Source organism: Leptopilina boulardi, unplaced genomic scaffold, assembly GCF_019393585.1.
Source record: "Leptopilina boulardi isolate dan_hultmark-lab unplaced genomic scaffold, ZJU_Lbou_2.1 LbouV2_55, whole genome shotgun sequence".
In the NCBI taxonomy this organism is placed as follows: Eukaryota; Metazoa; Arthropoda; class Insecta; order Hymenoptera; family Figitidae; genus Leptopilina; species Leptopilina boulardi.
The window spans coordinates 982712-1002530 of record NW_026138000.1 but is presented as its reverse complement, the minus strand read 5'-3'; the positions used below and the strand labels follow the sequence as shown (position 1 = coordinate 1002530).

The 19819-nt window shown below is 24.7% G+C and overlaps 1 protein-coding gene across 4 annotated transcripts in view; it reads left to right on the top strand.

Annotated features, from left to right (window-relative positions):
* LOC127290025 (uncharacterized) overlaps window positions 1-19819 on the top strand; it is a 124928-nt gene that overhangs the window by 94731 nt on the left and 10378 nt on the right. For all 4 annotated transcript variants that reach the window (XM_051318389.1, XM_051318388.1, XM_051318386.1 and 1 more), the window contains 6 exons: window positions 10455-10518; window positions 14234-14496; window positions 15312-15375; window positions 16662-16757; window positions 17941-18041; window positions 18353-18484. In XM_051318389.1, coding sequence (XP_051174346.1) covers window positions 10455-10518; window positions 14234-14496; window positions 15312-15375; window positions 16662-16757; window positions 17941-18041; window positions 18353-18484 — 720 coding nt within the window. The remainder of the gene's footprint in view (window positions 1-10454; window positions 10519-14233; window positions 14497-15311; window positions 15376-16661; window positions 16758-17940; window positions 18042-18352; window positions 18485-19819) is intronic.

The following is a 19819-nucleotide window of genomic DNA, read 5'->3' as shown; positions in this document are numbered from 1 at the left end:
GTGGAAGGGTGAATGTGGAATTGAAATTGGAATAGTTAAATTGAAATTGTTATAGTGGAATTGAAAATGGAATATTGGTATTGAAATTGGAAGGGTGAAAGTGAAATTGGAATTAGAATAGTGGAATTGAAATTGGAAGGGTGAAAGTGGAATTAGAACGCTGGAAATAGAAGATATACAAAGCAATAAAAACAATAGGAAAGAAAATTAAAAAAACGAGAGAGAGAGAGAGAGAGAGAGAGAATAAAAAAGGGGGTGGAGATGGTTCAAATTCTTTTCGTTCCTCTTCAAGATGTAACCCTATTTTGTACGAACAGTGGCAACGTTCGTCCCCATCTACTTAAAGCGATTGCTGCAAAGCTTTTGAAAGAGGCAAGAGGCTTCTTTCAACTCCCTCAGGCCGCCACACCCCTATATGTTCCTGGTTAACTCAAGAGAGAGGGTGGGAGGGAAAGAGGGGGAAGTTACACGTCCATGACGTCATAGAGTCTAGGGTCACGTGCTGGAATTCAGGTCGACTCTCTTTCTCTCTCTCTCTCTCTCTCTTTCTCTTTCTTTCTTCTTTTTCTTCTACTACTTCTTCTATCCGTCGGCATTGCCAGGAGTATCTTTAACCCCCCTCCCCCAACCCCTTACCCTCTTTTAATCCACGCCGTAAGTTTTACAACCTCCATAGAATCACATCTCTACAATTATTGCGTTCATACACAGGAACGTCTTTCTTCTTTGCCCCCCCCCTCTTTTCTACCTCTGCTGTTTCTCATCATTGGTTTTTTTTTATAAATCATTGTTCTGATTCAGGGAGGAAAAAATAATTATGATAATAATGTATTTTGGTATTATACTTTCAATTTTACCATTTCACTTTCATTTTAATTCTTACCATTTCACTTTCATTTTAGTTCTTACCATTTCACTTTCACTCTTCTAATTCTACTTTCATTATTCCAATTCCACTTTTAACCTTCCAATTACAATTCCACTATTCCAATTTCAATTCCACTATTACAATTCTACATTCATCCTTCCAATTACAATTTCACTATTCCAATTTCAATTCCACTATTACAATTCTACATTCATCCTTCCAATTACAATTTCACTATTCGAATTTCGATTTCACTTACACATTTTCCCTTCTAATTCTACTTTGACCATTCTAATGCCACTTTTACTATTCCAATTCCATTTCCACCCTTCCAATTTTAATTTCACTTTCACAATTTCAATTTCAATTCCAGTATTCCAATATCAATTCCACTATTCCAAACCCACTTTTATACTTACAATTTCAATTTCACAATTTCATTTCCACTATTCCAATTCCACTTTCACCATTTTAATTTTAATTCCAATTCCACTTTCACCCTTACAATTTCAATTCCACTATTACAATTCTACATCTACCCTTCCAATTACAATTCTACTTTTACCCTTCCAATTACAATTTCACTATTCCAATTTCAATTCCACTTACACATTTTCCCTTCTAATTCTATTTTGACCATTCTAATTCCACTTTTACTATTCCAATTCCACTTTTACTACTCCTAATCCACTTCCACCAATCCAATTTCAATTCCACTATTCCAATTTTAATTCCACAATTCCAATTCTACTATCACCCTTCCAATTTCAATTCCACTATTCCAATTTCAATTTCAATTTTACTTACACCATTCCAATTACAATTCCACTATTTCACTTTTACCATTTTAATTTCAATTTCGCCCTTGCAATTTAAATTCCTCCCTTCCAATTACAATTCCACTATTTCAATTCCAATTCTACTTTTACCCTTCTAATTTTAATTCCACTATTCCAATTTCAATTCCAATTACACTTTCACCATTCCAATTACAATTCCACTTTTACCATTTTAATTTCAATTCCAGTATTCCAATTCCACCCTTTCAATTTCAATTCCACTATTCCAATTCCAGCCTTGCAATTTTAATTTCACCCTCCAATTTTACCCTTGCAAACTTAATTCTATTATTCCAATTCCATTTTCTCTATTTCAATTACAATTCTACTTTCACGCTTCCAATTCCAATTCCCCTTTCACCTTCTAATTTCAATTCCATTATTCAAATTCCACTTTCATTCTTCCAAATTCAATTCCTCTTTTACCCTTTCAATTTCTATTCTATTATGCCAATTTCAATTTCAATTCCACTTTCACCCTTCCAATGACAATTCCACCATTCCAAATCTACTTTCAACCTTTCAATTTCAATTCCACTTTCACCCTTCCAATGACAATTCCACCATTCCAATTCTACTTTCAACCTTTCAATTACAATTTCATTATTCTAATTTCAAATCCAATTCCACTTTCACCATTCCAATTACAATTCCACTTTCACCCTTTTTATTTCAATTCCACTATTCCAATTCCAGCCTTGCAATTTTAATTTCACCCTCCAATTTTACCCTTGCAAACTTAATTCTATTATTCCAATTCCATTTTCTCTATTTCAATTACGATTCTACTTTTACGCTTCCAATTCCAATTCCACTTTCACCTTCTAATTTCAATTCCATTATTCAAATTCCACTTTCATTCTTCCAAATTCAATTCCACTTTTACCCTTTCAATTTCTATTCTACTATGCCAATTTCAATTTCCATTCCACTTTCACCCTTCCAATGACAATTCTACTATTCCAATTTCAATTCCACTTTCACCCTTCCAAATACAATTCCACCATTCCAATTCTACTTTCAACCTTTCAATTTCAATTCCACTTTCACCCTTCCAATGACAATTCTACTATTCCAATTTCAATTTCAATTCCACTTTCACCATTCCAATTACAATTCCACTTTCACCCTTTTTATTTCAATTCCACTATTCCAATTCCAGCCTTGCAATTTTAATTTCACCCTCCAATTTTACCCTTGCAAACTTAATTCTATTATTCCAATTCCATTTTCTCTATTTCAATTACGATTCTACTTTTACGCTTCCAATTCCAATTCCTCTTTCACCTTCTAATTTCAATTCCATTATTCAAATTCCACTTTCATTCTTCCAAATTCAATTCCTCTTTTACCCTTTCAATTTCTATTCTATTATGCCAATTTCAATTTCAATTCCACTTTCACCCTTCCAATGACAATTCTACTATTCCAATTTCAATTTCAATTCCACTTTCACCCTTCCAAATACAATTCCACCATTCCAATTCTACTTTCAACCTTTCAATTTCAATTTCATTATTCTAATTTCAAATCCAATTCCACTTTCACCATTCCAATTACAATTCCACTTTCACCCTTTTTATTTCAATTCCACTATTCCAATTCCACTTTCACCCTTTCTATTTCAATTCCACTATTTTAATTCCTTCTTTACTTTGACGTGTACCATTCCATTTATACTATCAGTTTTTTTACTTCCATTTATTTTATTTATTTTTTTATAATAAATAAAATAATTAAATAAAATTTTTTAAAAAATTTTTATTTTCTTTACTCATCATCTTTGTATATATATAAAGAAGTAAAATAAAAATAAAATTTCAAAAACGAACATATTATACGTTTAAGAACGCAGCAAGGACATTTATTCATTGCAATTGAATTCCATAAGAAATTGTTTGAATTCTTTTTTAAATGTTGAATTATTATTTCCGTGTTGTCACATTATCGTTTCGGTTTATAATAATAATAATAATAATAATAATAATAATAATAATAATAATAATAATAATAATAATAATAATAATAATAATAATAATAATAATTCAAAAAAGACTTAATTTTTTATTGAAAAAAAAAATTAAAAAAGAAACATTTTTTATATTAAAGAAAAAAAAATTTTTAATTAAAAAAAAATTTTAATTTAATTTTATTTTTAATTTTTAACTTTTTTTTATTTATTTGTTTTTCATTTAATTTTCTATATTGCGTAGATATAGAAAATAAATTCTGTTTACATAAGAAATATAAATATCTAAATAAATAAATAAATAAATAGAAGAAAAGAAATAAAAAATTGAAAAGTTTTTACTTCCATTTATGATTTCTTTATGCTTTCATCCGATTGAGAAAATTGACTCTTGACTTTTATACAGGTTTTTCATCAAATACCTCCCCTCTCCCCCCCCCCCTTTTACCCCCCTTCCCACCTTAATATTTTTCCGATCACGTTTTCTTTGAAAACTTCGAATTTGTTCCTTGTTGTATTGTATGTGTGACTTATTTTTTTTTTTTTTAATTTTTCTTTCACTTTTTTTTTAATTTCTTTCAATTTTTGTTCATTGAATCAAATAATAACGTGAGCGCGCACAAGGCTTTTAATTAAATGGCGACATTTCATTTTTGAAATGGACACAATAAAAAAAAAGTTTTTTTTTTTTTTTTTATTCTTTCAATTGGAAAATTCAATTGAAGTTTGTGCAAAATCAGAAAAAAGGAAAAGAAAAAAAAACACAAAAGTTTTGTTGAATAATAATAATAATAATAATAATAATAATAATAAAATAATAGTTATTATTATTTTTATTACTGTTATTGATAATTAAAAGAAATGAAAAAAAAACAAAATAGAAAGAAAAATTCTTTTTAATTTCCACACGCGCATTTATAAAATTTTCGCAATAAGAGAAAAACCAGAGAGAAATTAAAAAGTTAATATTTATTTTAGTGAAAAATTAATTAGAAAAATAAATTTAAAAAAAATTTTATAAAGTAATTATTAATTTGTATTATTATTAAGTGGAAACAAATTAATTAACAAATTAATTTATTAATTATTAACATTTTGCCTACTCGGTTAAAAACTAAATTAGATAAATAAACAAATTCATAAATAAAGTTAATAAACAAATTTAATTAACAATAAATTAAATAATTAACAAATTGGTTAATAAACAAATTCTGTAATTAACAAATTGGTTAATAAACAAAGTCCGTAATTAACAAATTTGTTAATTAACAAATTGGATAACTAAGAATTCATATATAGTGAACAAATTGTTAATTAACAATTTGGTTAATAAACAAATTCCGTAATTAACAAATAGGTTAATAAACAAATTACGTAATTAACAAATTGGTTAATAAACAAATTCCGTAATTAACAAATAGGTTAATTAACAAATTGGTTAGTAAACAAATTCCGTAATTAACAAAATGGTTAACAAACAAAGTCCGTAATTAACAAATTTGTTAATTAACAAATTGGTTAGTAAACAAATTCCGTAATTAACAAAATGGTTTACAAACAAAGTCCGTAATTAACAAATTTGTTAAATAACAAATTGGTTAATTAACAAATTGGTTAATTAACAAATTGGTTAATAAACAAAGTCCGTAATTAACAAATAGGTTAATAAACAAATTACGTAATTAACAAATTGGTTAATAAACAAATTACGTAATTAACCAATTTGTTATTTAACAAATTGGTTAATAAACAAATTTGTTAATTAACAAATTGGTTAACAAACAAAGTCCGTAATTAACAAATTTGTTAATTAACAAATTGGTTAATTAACAAATTGGTTAATTAACAAATTGGTTAATAAACAAAGTCCATAATTAACAAATAGGTTAATAAACAAATTACGTAATTAACAAATTGGTTAATAAACAAATTCCGTAATTAACCAATTTGTTATTTAACAAATTGGTTAATAAACAAATTGGTTAACAAACAAAGTCCGTAATTAACAAATTTGTTAATTAACAAATTGGTTAATAAATAAATTCCGTAATTAACAAATTTGTTAATTAACAAATTGGTTAACAAAGTCCGTAATTAACAAATTTGTTAATTAACAAATTGGTTAATAAACAAAGTCTGTAATTAACAAATTTGTTAATTAACAATTTGGTTAATAAACAAATTGAATAACTAAGAATTCATATATAGTGAACAAATTGTTAATTAACAAATTAGTTATTAATCAAATTTTATAGTTAAAAAATTAAATAACTAACAATATAAGTAATAAACAAATTTTTTTTCAATTAACAAATTAGTAGTTAACAAATTAATTAATAAATAAATTATTTAACTAAGAAATTTACTAATAAATAAATTTTGCAATTTAAAAAATTGTTAATTAACAAAATTATTTACTAAACAAAATGTTTTATCAAATAGAAAAAAAAATTTGTATATAAAATAATTTTTGCCTTTTTTTTTAAATAAACAAACTTTTTTTGAAATAAATAATTTTTGTTTCGAAAAAAAAATTATTTATTTTTTATTTAAGGTTTAATTTTATGAATTTTTTTTTTTTTGTGAATTTTGTGATTAATTATACTTTATAAATATATATTATATATATATATATATTTTTTTTTGTTTTATTAAAAATAACAAACACAACAACATTGAATGTCAAAAAAAACAGATAAAAAAATAGAGAAAATTCAATTAATTAATTTGTTATTACTTATATGAGACATTAATTAATTTAATTTATTAAATTAATTTTTTTTTACTTATCTACTATAAATTATTATTAATAATACTCACAATAATAATAGCAGAGATAATAATAATAATTACTATTTTATTTATTATTATTTTTATTATTATAAATAATAAAAATAATAAAAATAATAATAATAATAATAATAGTAATTATTATTATTATTATAAATAAAAAAAAAATAATAATAATAATAGTAATTATAATTATTATTATAAATAATAAAAATAATAAATAATAAAATAGTAATTATTATTATTTTTTTGTGAATTTATTTATTTATAATTAAAATTTTGAATAAAATTTTGTTATAATTTTTTTTTTTATTTACCCTTTTATGTTTTACGTTGTATATATATATATTATACGGCTAATGTTATGAAACCGGAAGTGTACTATTAAAATTGCAGCAAAACCTGACACAGAAGCAGCCGCCGCATTCAAAATGACTAATGAAATGAAATTTATGCTTTTGTCCATACACACATTTATATATATATATATGTACAATACAGATTTATGTTTTAATGTATTATAAGTACCTGATGTTCTTTCCATTGTAAAATATTGCTTTGCGAGAGCCGAGAAATGGTTAAAAAAAATAAAATAAATAATAATTAATTATTGTTTTTATTATTATTTTTATTATTATTATTATTATTATTATTATTATTATAAAAATTAAAATATAATAATAATTACACGTAAATAAATAATTATTATTATTATATTATAAATAAAATATAAATAATAATAATAATTAATATTTTTATATTATTATTATTATTATTATTATTATTTATATTATAAAAATTATAATAATATAATAATAATTATATGTAATTAAATAATAATTTTTACTATTATATTTATAATAATATATAATTTTTTTTTCTGGAGGGGGGTTTTTAATATTATATATTTTCGCATGAATTGGCAAAAAATTAAAATTTAAAATAAAAATTAAAAAAAAAAACATTATTTTTCTTATTAATACACGTTTTAAAACTTGTTTTTACAGTATTTTCTTTTTCACTATATTCATATTTCATCTTTTATTTCTCACACATATATTCACTTTTTTTTTTTTCTTTTTCTTTATTTTCAATATTTCTTTTCTCTCTTCAATTTTTTAGAAACGTGAAACACGGAAAGAAACAATATATATATATATATATATATATATATATATATATATATATATATATATATATATTTTTCATTCTGTTTGTTCGAGTTTATTTAATCTTCATTTTTTGTGGTCCATCGTTGAAATACATTTTTTATTTAAATATATATATATATATAAATACCTACTGTAAATTATTTTAATAGGAATATTTTATTTTTCATAAATAATTTATTTTATATTTATAAATTTGTTTAAAATATAAAAAAAAAATTATTCATCAAATATAAAATATATAAATTATTTAATAATAATAATAATAAAAAGTAATAATAATAATAATATATAATAATATATAATTATAATATATTATATAATAACATAATATAATATATTATTATTATTATATTATAATATATAATATATAATATAATTTATAATAAATTTGAAATAATAATAAATATTACCATTATTATTGTTATTAAAAAATTATTTTCTAATTGCTTTGAACGAAAAGACGAAGACAATAATTTTTATATTTAATTTCAACACAAAAGAATACAAAAGAGGAAGGAAAAGTTTTTTCTCGTTTTTATATATATATATATAAAAGTTAACTACGATGAAAGTACTTTTTCTTGTTAAAATCGAGAAAATAAAAAAAATTAAAGATTTTATATTATATATATATATAAAATAATAAAAATATAAAAAAGTAGGTGGGGGGAGGGGGGGGGGGGGTTGGAAAAAATAGAGATGAAAAAAATAGAAGTAGTAAGGCATCAGTGTAATGATATCTAGCCTCACCTGACACCTACTTCATTAAGTAAGATGAGAAGCACAACTCTCGAGTCAATTTAATTGTATATTTAAAAATAGTTTAAATGATTACACTCAAAAATAAAAGAAAAATAGAGAAAAAAAAGAATGATTTAAGTAAGAAAACAAAATTTTAATTTTTCTTTTTTTTTTGCAAAAGAAAAAAAATTTCAATCATTTTCAAAATGATAATTAAAAATTTTTTTTTTAATTGTCTCAATGGAATATTTGATAAAAAAATATTTTCTCAATGGAATATTCCAAAGACGTCTTATGTCTCAATGAAATATTCCATAAATTAAATTTCTCTCAACGGAATATTTCATTTCTTAGTATTGTCTCAATGGAATATTCCATAAGTAATACTTGTCTCAACGGAATATTTGATTTCTTATACTTGTCTCAATGGAATATTCTGTAAATAATACTGGCTCATTCATTTCTCAGTATTGTCTCAATGGAATAATCTATAAATAATAATACTTGTCTCAATGGAGTATTTTATTTCTCAACTCTTGTCTCAACGGAATATTAAATCAATAAAATTTGTCTCAATTGAATATTCCACCATTAAGCATTGTCTCAACGGAACATTACACCAATAAAACTAGTCTCAATAGAATACTCCACCAATGAGAGTTGTCTCAATGGAATATTTGATTAATGAGAAATTTGTAAATGGAATATTTAATTAATAAGACATGTCTCAATAGAATATTTCTACAAGATATGTCTCAATGGAATATTCTATAAATTAAATTTGTCTCAACGGAATATTTTATTTCTAAGCCTTGTCTCAATGGAATATTCTATAAATAATAATTGACGCAACGGAATATTTCACCAATAAAACTTATCTCAATGGAATATTCTACCATTAAGCATTGTCTCAATGGAACATTACACCAATAAAACTAGTCTCAATAGAATACTCCACCAATGAGACTTGTCTCAATGGAATATTTGATTAATGAGAAATTTTTAAATGAAATATGTAATTAATGAAACATGTCTCAATAGAATATTTCTACAACATATGTCTCAATGGAATATTCTATAAATTAAATTTGTCTCAACGGAATATTTTATTTCTAAGCCTTGTCTCAATGGAATATTCTATAAATAATAATTGACGCAACGAAATATTTCATCAATAAAACTTGTCTCAATGGATTATTCCACCAATGAGACTTGTCTCAACGGAATATTTCATTTGAGTCTTGTCTCAATAGAATATTCCATAAATTAAACTTATTTCATTAATAAAAATTGTCGAATTGGAATATTTTAAAAATGTAATAGGTCTCAATGAAGTATTAAATAAGCAAAAATTGTCTCAATTGAGTATTTAATTAATGAGACATGTCTCAACGGAATATTCCATTATTGAGACTTGTCTCATGAGAATATATTCCATAAATATTTTTAACGAGTAGTTTAATTAATGAGACTTGTCTCAATGGAATATATGATTAATGTGACTTGTCTCAATGGAATATTTAATTAATGAGACATGTCTCAATGGAATATTATATAAAAAAAACGTTTCTCATTGAAATTGAACTACTGAGATTTATCTGAATGTAATTTTTTTTTTAAAGTTGCTTGTTGTCTCAACGGAATATTGTATCAATAAAACGTGTCTCAATATGAAATATTCCATAATTGAGACTTGTCTCAACGGAATATTTTATTAATATTACACTTTTTCCAAAGAAATAGTTAAAAAATATTTTTACATATTTATCAAATAAAAATTCCTGTGAATAAAATTTGTCCCAATGAAGTATTTAATTATTGTGAAACTTGTCTCAATTGAGAAATATTCCATTGAGACAAGGCACAATTCAGAATTAATTTTTTTTTTGCATTTTCATACAGTAATTAAAATATTAAATTTAATAAGAAAATTAAATTTTTTTATCTTAAAAATAATATATTAAAATTTCTGTTTGCAATCTGATTTTTTTTCGCAAAAAAAAAAATAAATAAATAAAGATATTTCCCATAAATTTTGTAATTAAAAAAATGGTTTTATTTTATTTTTGTTACAGAAACGAACAGCAGAAATAACTGTGGACAATTCCGACCAGAATGCTGTGTATATCCGGATATCCGGTAAGTGTATATTTTTACCTATATATAAATAAATATAAATATATATATTTATTTTTATTGTTCCAAAAATTCAAATTTTCTCATGACATTTAAATACAATGATACATCAAAAAAAAAAAAAAAAAAGAGAAGAAAGATGATGAAATATTTTTTTAATTGAATTGTTGAAGAAAAAAAAACAAAAAATTAAATTCACATCTTTTTTTTTTGTCATTTTACTTGAGAGATTTGAAAAAATGTACCTCGTAAATAATATAAAAGAGAAAACATTTCCGTGGTTTATTTTTAAACGAGAAATATTTCTTTCTTTTCATTTATATTTGCGCGCCAACTTTCCTGTCGACGCACTCTTTATCAAAAAAAAAAAAAAAAAAAAAAAAAATGAAAAAAAAAAATAAATTTGCTACGAGTACAAAATTTTGGATAAGAAAAAATGAATAATAGTTTTTTTTTTTTTGAAAAGAAATAGTTAATTATATTACACGCGAGGATAAAAAAAATTAATGGCGAATGAAGTCTCTATCTATTTTTTTTTCGTGCACATTTGTCATAATGAGGAGCTGAAACGTTAGATCTGATACTTATTTTTCATTTCTTTTTTTTTTTTTTTTTTTTTTTTTTGCTATCAAAATGTGGGCGTACTTATTATTTACAGTTCCAAAGAAAGCTATTTATTTGCTTGTGAAAAATTCACAATTCGGAGGATTGAGTAGTTTTTTTTAAAATTATTTTTTTTTGTCTCAATGGAATATTTCTTGCTGGAAATTGTTTATTTAATATTTATTCAAAAATTAGAATGGTCACTGTGTAATATTTTGTAAAAAAATACATGTCTCAATGGAATATTCCATGAGAAAGACTTGTCTCAATGGAGTATTTCATCGTTGAGACTTGTCTCAATGGAATATATCATCAAAAAACTTGTCTCAATGGAGTATTTCATCGTTGAGACTTGTCTAAACGGAATATTTTATCAATAAAACTTGTCTCAATGGAATATTCCGTGAACGTTAAATGTCACAACGGAATATTTTATTAATTAAATTTGTCTCAATGGAATATTTCATCAAAACTTGTCTCAATAGAATATTCTATGAGAGAGAATTATCTCAACGGAATATTTTATTCTTGATTTTTGTCTCAACGGAATATTCCACAAATAAAGTTTGTCTCAACAGAATATTTTACTAATACTTGTCTTAATGGAATATTCAACCAGTGAGACTCGTATCAATGGAATATTTAATTATTGAGTCTTGTCTCAATGGAATATTTCAAATACGTGATATTGAAATATTTCATAAATAAATTTGTCTCAACGGAATATTTCATTAAAACTTGTCTCAATAGAATATTCTATGAGAGAGAATTATCTCAACGGAATATTTTATTCTTGATTTTTGTCTCAATGGGATATTCCACCAATGAGACTATTTTTAATGAAATATTTCATAATTTGCCAGATTGTAATATTGTATCATTGAGACTTGTCTCAACGGAATATTTTATCAATAAAATTTGTCTTAATAGAATATTCCAAGGACGTTAAATGTCACAACGGAATATTTTATCAATAAAATTTTTGTCTCAATGAAATATTTCATAAATAAATTTTGTCTTAATGGAATATTTCGTCTTAATGGAATATTCTACCAGTGAGACTTGTCTCAATGGAATTTCATTGTCAATTAAATGTGTCTCAATGGAATATTCCAAAGTCGTGATATTGAAATATTCCATAAATAAATTTGTCTCAACGGAATATTCGATCAATGAAACATTGTCTCAATTGAATATTCCACCAATGAGACTTGTCTCAACGGAATATTTCATTTGAGTCTTGTCTCAATAGAATATTCCATAAATTAAATATGGAATATTTTATCAATAAAATTTTTGTCTCAATGGAACATTCCAAGGAAGTTAAATATCTCAACGGAATATTTTATCAATAAAATTTTTGTCTCAATGAAATATTCCATAAATAAAACTTGTCTCAACGAAATATTCCATCAATAAAATATGTCTCAATGGAATATTCCACTAATGAGACACTCTCAATTAATAAGTTTTAAAAATTCTGCTTAATATAAATTTTTTTTTATAATTTTTTTTTAATTATATACGTATATATGTCTATTATGTTTATACTGTATATATAATATATAAAAATAGAAATAACATTCTAAATATAAACATATGCGTTAACGTTTGTGACACGTTGTATTGTATGCAAATTGAAAACGGTGAAAATAAATTGTATACATATATACATATATATATATATATATGGAAATAATAGAAAAAAGAGAATATGATAATGAAAGGTGGTTTGATTGTTTATGTCGGTCACAGATCCAAGTAGATCGTGAAAGAAAAAACAAGAGAGAGAGAGAGAGAGAGAATATTGGGTGTAAAATACATTATAAAGATTCGTTTGTAATAGATATACAAACATACACATAAAGATATGATAGTAACACATGTGTGTATTGACTTGAGCTTCATATGGCAATGGCCTCGTTAATATTTAACGAGACACGTAAGTCACGTTTCGCTTGAAAACGAAGCTCAGATACGAACTAAATGAGCTCGCTTTGGGATTCGTTTATCTCGCCACTGGCTTTATCGATCAATTGCCCTTCCTTCTACTTTTTTTTCCGCAAGCTACTTACACTTATATATATATATATATCTTTCTCTCTCACTCACTCTTTCACTCAATACATGTACCTACTCACCTGGCTTAGCTATCATTTTTTTCCCTTTTTTAAAAAAAACTGCCACAATTTTAAAGCAATTTTTAAAAAATTTTTTTCTTACTTTTATTGATTTTTTTTGAGCTATTTTTCACTAAATTACAATATTAAAAAAGAGATTTTCGTGAAAAATTAAAAAAATTTACTTTATCGACTGTTGATATGACAGAAATCGACATTATCGACTGTTGGATTAATGGAAATTTTCTTTATCGACTATTGGTGCGACAAAAATCTATATTACCGACTATCGGTATAGTAGAAGTCTGTATTGACAACTTTTAATATGACAGGAATTGATATTACCGACTGCTGATATGACCAATAGTTGGTTTACTGGAAATTTTTCTTTACCGACTGTTGACGCGACAGAAATCTAAATTGTCGACTGTTGGTATAATTGACATCTGCATTACCGACTGGTGATATGATAGAAATCGATATTACCGACTGTTAGATTAATGAAAATTTCTTTTACCGACTGTTGGTGCGACAGAAATCTATATAATCGACTATCAGTATAATAGAAGTCTGTATTGCCAACCTTTGAAATGACAGGAATCGATATTACCTACTGCTGATATGACAGAAATCGATATTACCGACTGTTGGTTTAACGGGAATTTGTTTTATCGACTGTTAGTTTGTCAGGAACCTATGTTACCGACTGTTTGTATAATTAAAATCTGCATTACCGACCGTTGGTGGCAGAATTCGATATTACCGACTGTTGGTTTAATTGCAATCTGCTTTACCTAACTTCGATGTAACATGAACCGCTATTATTGACTTTTAATTGAAAAGAAATTTTCTCTGTCGACTGTTGCTGTGACAAAAATCTTGAATACCGACTGTTGGTATAGTAGAAATCTCTATTTCCAACCGTCGGTAATATATATATGCTTTTTCTTTTTAATTATACCTGTATTAATGTAGAATATCGTTAATATTTACAGAAGCAGAAACAGTTGCAGCGTCAGATGCATCGCCAACAACGCCTTCAATCGAAAAATCGACGCAAGACGAAACCGATTCAATATTTCGACGATTGTCAAATGAGAGTCGTAGTCTTTTGGAAAATTTAAATGTCTCCAAAGATCGACCAAGACATGCTGGTCGTTTTCTCACAATGCACAAAAGACGACGTAAACGTTTAATTACCAAATCGTTAAATCAGGATTCTGGCATTCTTGATGACATTTTTCATGGACAAGTTGCTGTAAGTTTCAATATTAATTACTAAGCAAAAAAAATTTTTTAAATTATTTTTTAATTAGATTATTTTTTGTATTTAACGTACTGCTAATAGGGTAGAAATCTGTAATGGTAATTTGTGTAATTGTTTTAGTATATTTAATTAAATTGTGGAATTAAAATTACCGACTATCGGTATGGTAGAAATCTGTATTATCAACCGTCGGTAAGGTAGAAATCTATGTTACCGACTGTTTGGTATGGTCGAAATCTGTATTGCTGACATTCGATAAGGTAGAAATATACGTTACCGATTGTCGATATGGTAGAAACCTGTATTATCGACAGTCGGTAATGTAGAAATTTATATTATCGATTGTCGATAAATATAGTTATTTGTTTTAATATATTAATTGTTAATTGAAAAGAAACCTACATTACCCACTGTTGGTATAGTGAAAAAACAATGTTACCAACCGTCGGTAAATAGGGTAATTCTTTTTTAACTGTAATTAAAATAAAATTTCTGTTTACAAAATTTTAATAACAGAAAAGAAAGAGAGAACATATTAAGGAGTCATTAATTAAACAAAAACTAATCAATTGTAATAAATTTTGTATAATAATTATTCTTACATGTTTCAATTAGTTTTTCTAATAATGCATAAAAAAATGATTCTTACGTGAGAAAATTAAAATAATAATTCTTACACTCTAATGAGGAATATGTCTTTCATGATAAAATCAACTGTTCATTGCTCCCTCCCCCTCCCCTCTTACTTTCAAGCACGTTGTAAAATTGTGACTTTAAATTACTCTCTTATCTTTATTTTATTGCAGTGCGTTCTACAAAGAGCAGGAAACTGGCGGTTCAATGCATTCACATTGGAAACTGTCACAGGAGGTAGGAAAATTTTATTATTATTTTTTGAAAAATTTATTAAATAAAAATTTCATTTTAGGTTTTTTTAAATGTTTCTTCTAGTATGATAAAAAGTTCCTCTATTACTACAATTTTTACTATTTTTTTTATTGTAATTATTATAGTAAATAAATTTTTGATAAATAATTCTTTAAATTATTAAAGTAAGGATAAATTTTTTTTTACTGATTGTTGATTTGTTTAAAAATTTGCATTACCGACGACTATTGTAGAAATCTGCATTTTTACTGTTGGTACAATAGAAATCTGTATTACCGACGGCTGGTACTGTAGAAATCTGCATTGCCTACGATTGGTATGTTAGAAATCTGTATTACCTACAATTGGTATAATAGAAATCTGTATTACCGACGACTGGTACTGTGGAAGTCTGCATTGCCTAACAATTGATATGATAGAATTCTGTATTACCGACGACTGGTATTCTAGAATTCTACATTGCCTACGATTGGTATGTTAGAAATCTGTATTACCTACAATTGGTATAATAGAAATCTGTATTACCGACGGCTGGTACTGTGGAAGTCTGCATTGCCTACGATTGGTATGTTAGAAATCTGTATTACCTACAATTGGTATAATAGAAATCTGTATTACCGACGGCTGGTACTGTGGAAGTCTGCATTGCCTACGATTGGTATGTTAGAAATCTGTATTACCTACAATTGGTATAATAGAAATCTGTATTACCGACGGCTGGTACTGTGGAAGTCTGCATTGCCTAACAATTGATATGATAGAATTCTGTATTACCGACGATTGGTATTCTAGAATTCTACATTGCCTACGATTGGTATGTTAGAAATCTGTATTACCTACAATTGGTATAATAGAAATCTGTATTACCGACGGCTGGTACTGTGGAAGTCTGCATTGTCTACAGTTGGCATAGTAGAAATCTGTATTATCGATTATCGGTAATGTATTTTTTTTTTTAATTATTTCTTTTATTGGAATTTTTTTTTCTTTTTTTTCATCAATTGCCATGGAAATTATTAAAAATTATTAATTACTAAAAATGAATAATAAATTTTGGAAAATTTAATAAATAAATAAAATTTTTTGCATAATTTTTTTTTCATGTTAATTTTCTTTTTTTTATATTTTCAATTATTGTTATTTTTTATTATTAAAAAGAACTATTTTTGCGTATAAATAAAATGAAATTACATTTAACCATATGTGTTTATAATTTTTTTTTTATAAAAAAAAATTAATTATTTTGTTGTTATTATTCTCTTGTACAGGTCGTTCTTTGCCAGTGTTGTGTGTTCATCTTTTTCATTGGTACGGACTTTTTCAACACTTCAACTTGGACGTTGTCAGAGTGTGGAAGCTGTTCAGTGAGTATTAATTAGCATAAGTGGTAGACAGAGTGGTCCATTTGAGAATATAAATAGACTTATATTCTCGACCTCACATTTATATATATATATATATATATATATATATATATGTTTACGAATTGCTTTCTAAAAACGTTTTGATGCGATTAATTTGTATTGAAAGAAAAAAAAATTTAAAAAAAATTGAAAAGGAGGGAGAAGAACAATATATTTTTCAATTTAATAGTGACGCAATTTTATTTTTAATTTTTTTTTTGTCACAGATGATAAAATATAGAAGAGAAAAATTTTTGTTGTCTTTTTCCAATTCTAACAATATTCTTATTTTTTCTTAATAATAATAATAATAATAATAATAATTACTATAATTATTATATTTTATTATTATTATTATTATTATTATTATTAATTTTTTTATTATTATTATTTTAATTTTTATTATTATTATTGATCATATAAAAACTAAAAATAAATTTATCACAATATTATTATAATAATTTAGTTTTGCATTTTTATGCAATCGCAACCTTATGAACTATTAACTTTTATCAAGTACTTTTCATCTTACAAACAAGACGGAATGATGATTGTTATTTATTTTAAATGATACGCAAAATTTTTTTTTCTTTTTTGTAAATTGAATGCAAATAATGTAATTTTTTTTTATTATTAACTATTACTCTTTTTTTTCAAACATTTATTTTTCAAAGAATTTAGTAAATAATTTTTTTTATAGAATTTACAAAATAAAAAAATTTTTATAAATTTTTTCTGTCTGTATTGAAATATTTCTAATTATAAAGATTAAAAAATGAATTACTAAACAAAAATAAAGAAGAAATAACAATAATTCTGTTTTATCGACTGTTGGTACATTAGGGTCCTTTAGTCGGTATTGTAGGAATTTTTTATGTTCATTGTCGGTATTATAGAAATCTGAATTATCGCTTGACGTTAAATAATATGAAAAAACGTTTTTGTTTTAATATAAAAACTAGAATTTCATAAATAAATAAATAAATTCCCTAGTTAAAAAATAAATTAATAAAAATACTGAAAAAAATAAATTAATAAAAATACTGAAAAAAATAAATTAATAAAAATACTTAAAAAAAATATTAATAACTTTTTTTTTATTTATTATTAATTAAAAATATTTTTTCTTTTCATTTTACTTTAGGTTTAATAGAGGAAGGTTATCACAGTACAAATCCATACCATAACAGTATACACGCGACGGATGTGACGCAAGCGATGCATTGCTTCCTGCAAGAAGAAAAGGTAAATTATGAGAAAAAAAAAATTTTTTTTTCATTTTAAATTTATCATAATTTTCCAAAAGAATCTTAGTTATTTTTCAGCATTTTTTTTTTTAAATTAAAATTTAAAAAAATAATAATAGCAAATATTTTTTGTTATACTTTCCAATTATGAAAGAAAACAACATTTTTTTTTGTTTTTTATTAAAAAAAAATAATAATAAAACTTGGGAAAAAAATTTAATGAGAAATAAGGTAACAGTAAAGAGAAAGAGAGAAAGAGAGAGAGAGAGAGAGAAAAAAAAATAAAATGGATTTTTTTTTCTCTCGTAGATAAAGGCACACTTGAGTGACCTGGAAATAATGGCGTCTCTAATCGCTGCCGTGACCCACGACCTCGATCATCCGGGGGTCAATCAGCCCTTTTTGGTCGCTACTAGCAATCATCTGGCAGCCCTCTATGAGGTAAATTTTTAGCTTCTTTTTTTCTTTTTTCAAAAATTTAAGAAAAAATACTAAAAATGCATTTTTTAAAAGAAAATTCTATTTAAAAAAAAAATTGAATTACATAAAAAAAGCTTACCACTATTTTACGAAAAAAAATTAATTAATTATTTTTTTTATATTAATATCATTTTTATTATAATTATTAATAGCCTTCGTTTTATTATTATTATTATTATTATTATTACAATTATAATTAATATAAAACTGTTTGAATTGTAATTTCTAACAATTTTCCCCTTTTCTAAATTAAGATTAATTTTACCGACTGCTGATACAATAGAAATCTACATTACCGACTGCTAAAATAGTAGAAATCTATTTTACTAGCAGTCGGTAAAATTAATCTTAAATGTCACAGATTAAATTATAGCAAAAAATGAAAATAATTTTCCTTTTTTTAAATTGAGATTAACTTTACCGACTGCTGATACAATAGAAATCTACATTACCGACTGCTGAAATAGTAGAAATCTATTTTACCAGCAGTTGGTAAATTTAATCTTAAATATCACAGATTAAATTACAGCAAAAAATGATAATAATTTTTCCTTTTTTAAATTGAGATTAACTTTACCGACTGTTGATACAATGGAAATCTACATTACCGACTGCTGAAATAGTAGAAATCTATTTTACTAGCAGTCGGTACAATTAATCTTAAATATTACAGATTAAATTACAGCAAAAGATGTTAATAATTTTTACTTTTTTAAATTGAGATTATCTTTACCGACTGCTGATACACAAGAAATCTCTTTTACCGACTGCTGGAATAGTAAGAAACTGCTGTATAATAGCAGTCGGTAAAAATTAATCTTAAATGACATAGAAGTAATTACGTAAAAAAAGCTTACCACTAATTCACTACTAAAATTATTTAATTATTAGCATTGTTATAATAATAATAAGTATTATTATTATTATTATCATAATTATTATTATAAAAATGTATTTTAATGGTATTTTCTAACAATTTTTTCCCTCATAAATTTACATTTAACTTTTAACGACTGTTGATGCAGTGGAAATCTACATTACCGACCGCTGGAAAAGTTGCGAACTGTTTTACCAGCAGTTGGTATAATTAATCTAAACGAACAAAAATAGAATAATAATTATAAAAAAATTATAAAAAACAAAAATAATTATTTTATTCTATCGCTAATAGGATAAAGGTCCGTATTACCGATTGTCAATGTAGTAGAAATCTGCATTACCGACGGTCGGTAAATGAATTGGTAAATTTTTTTTTTAATTATTATTAAAAATTTTTTATCGTGGGTAAAACGAAAT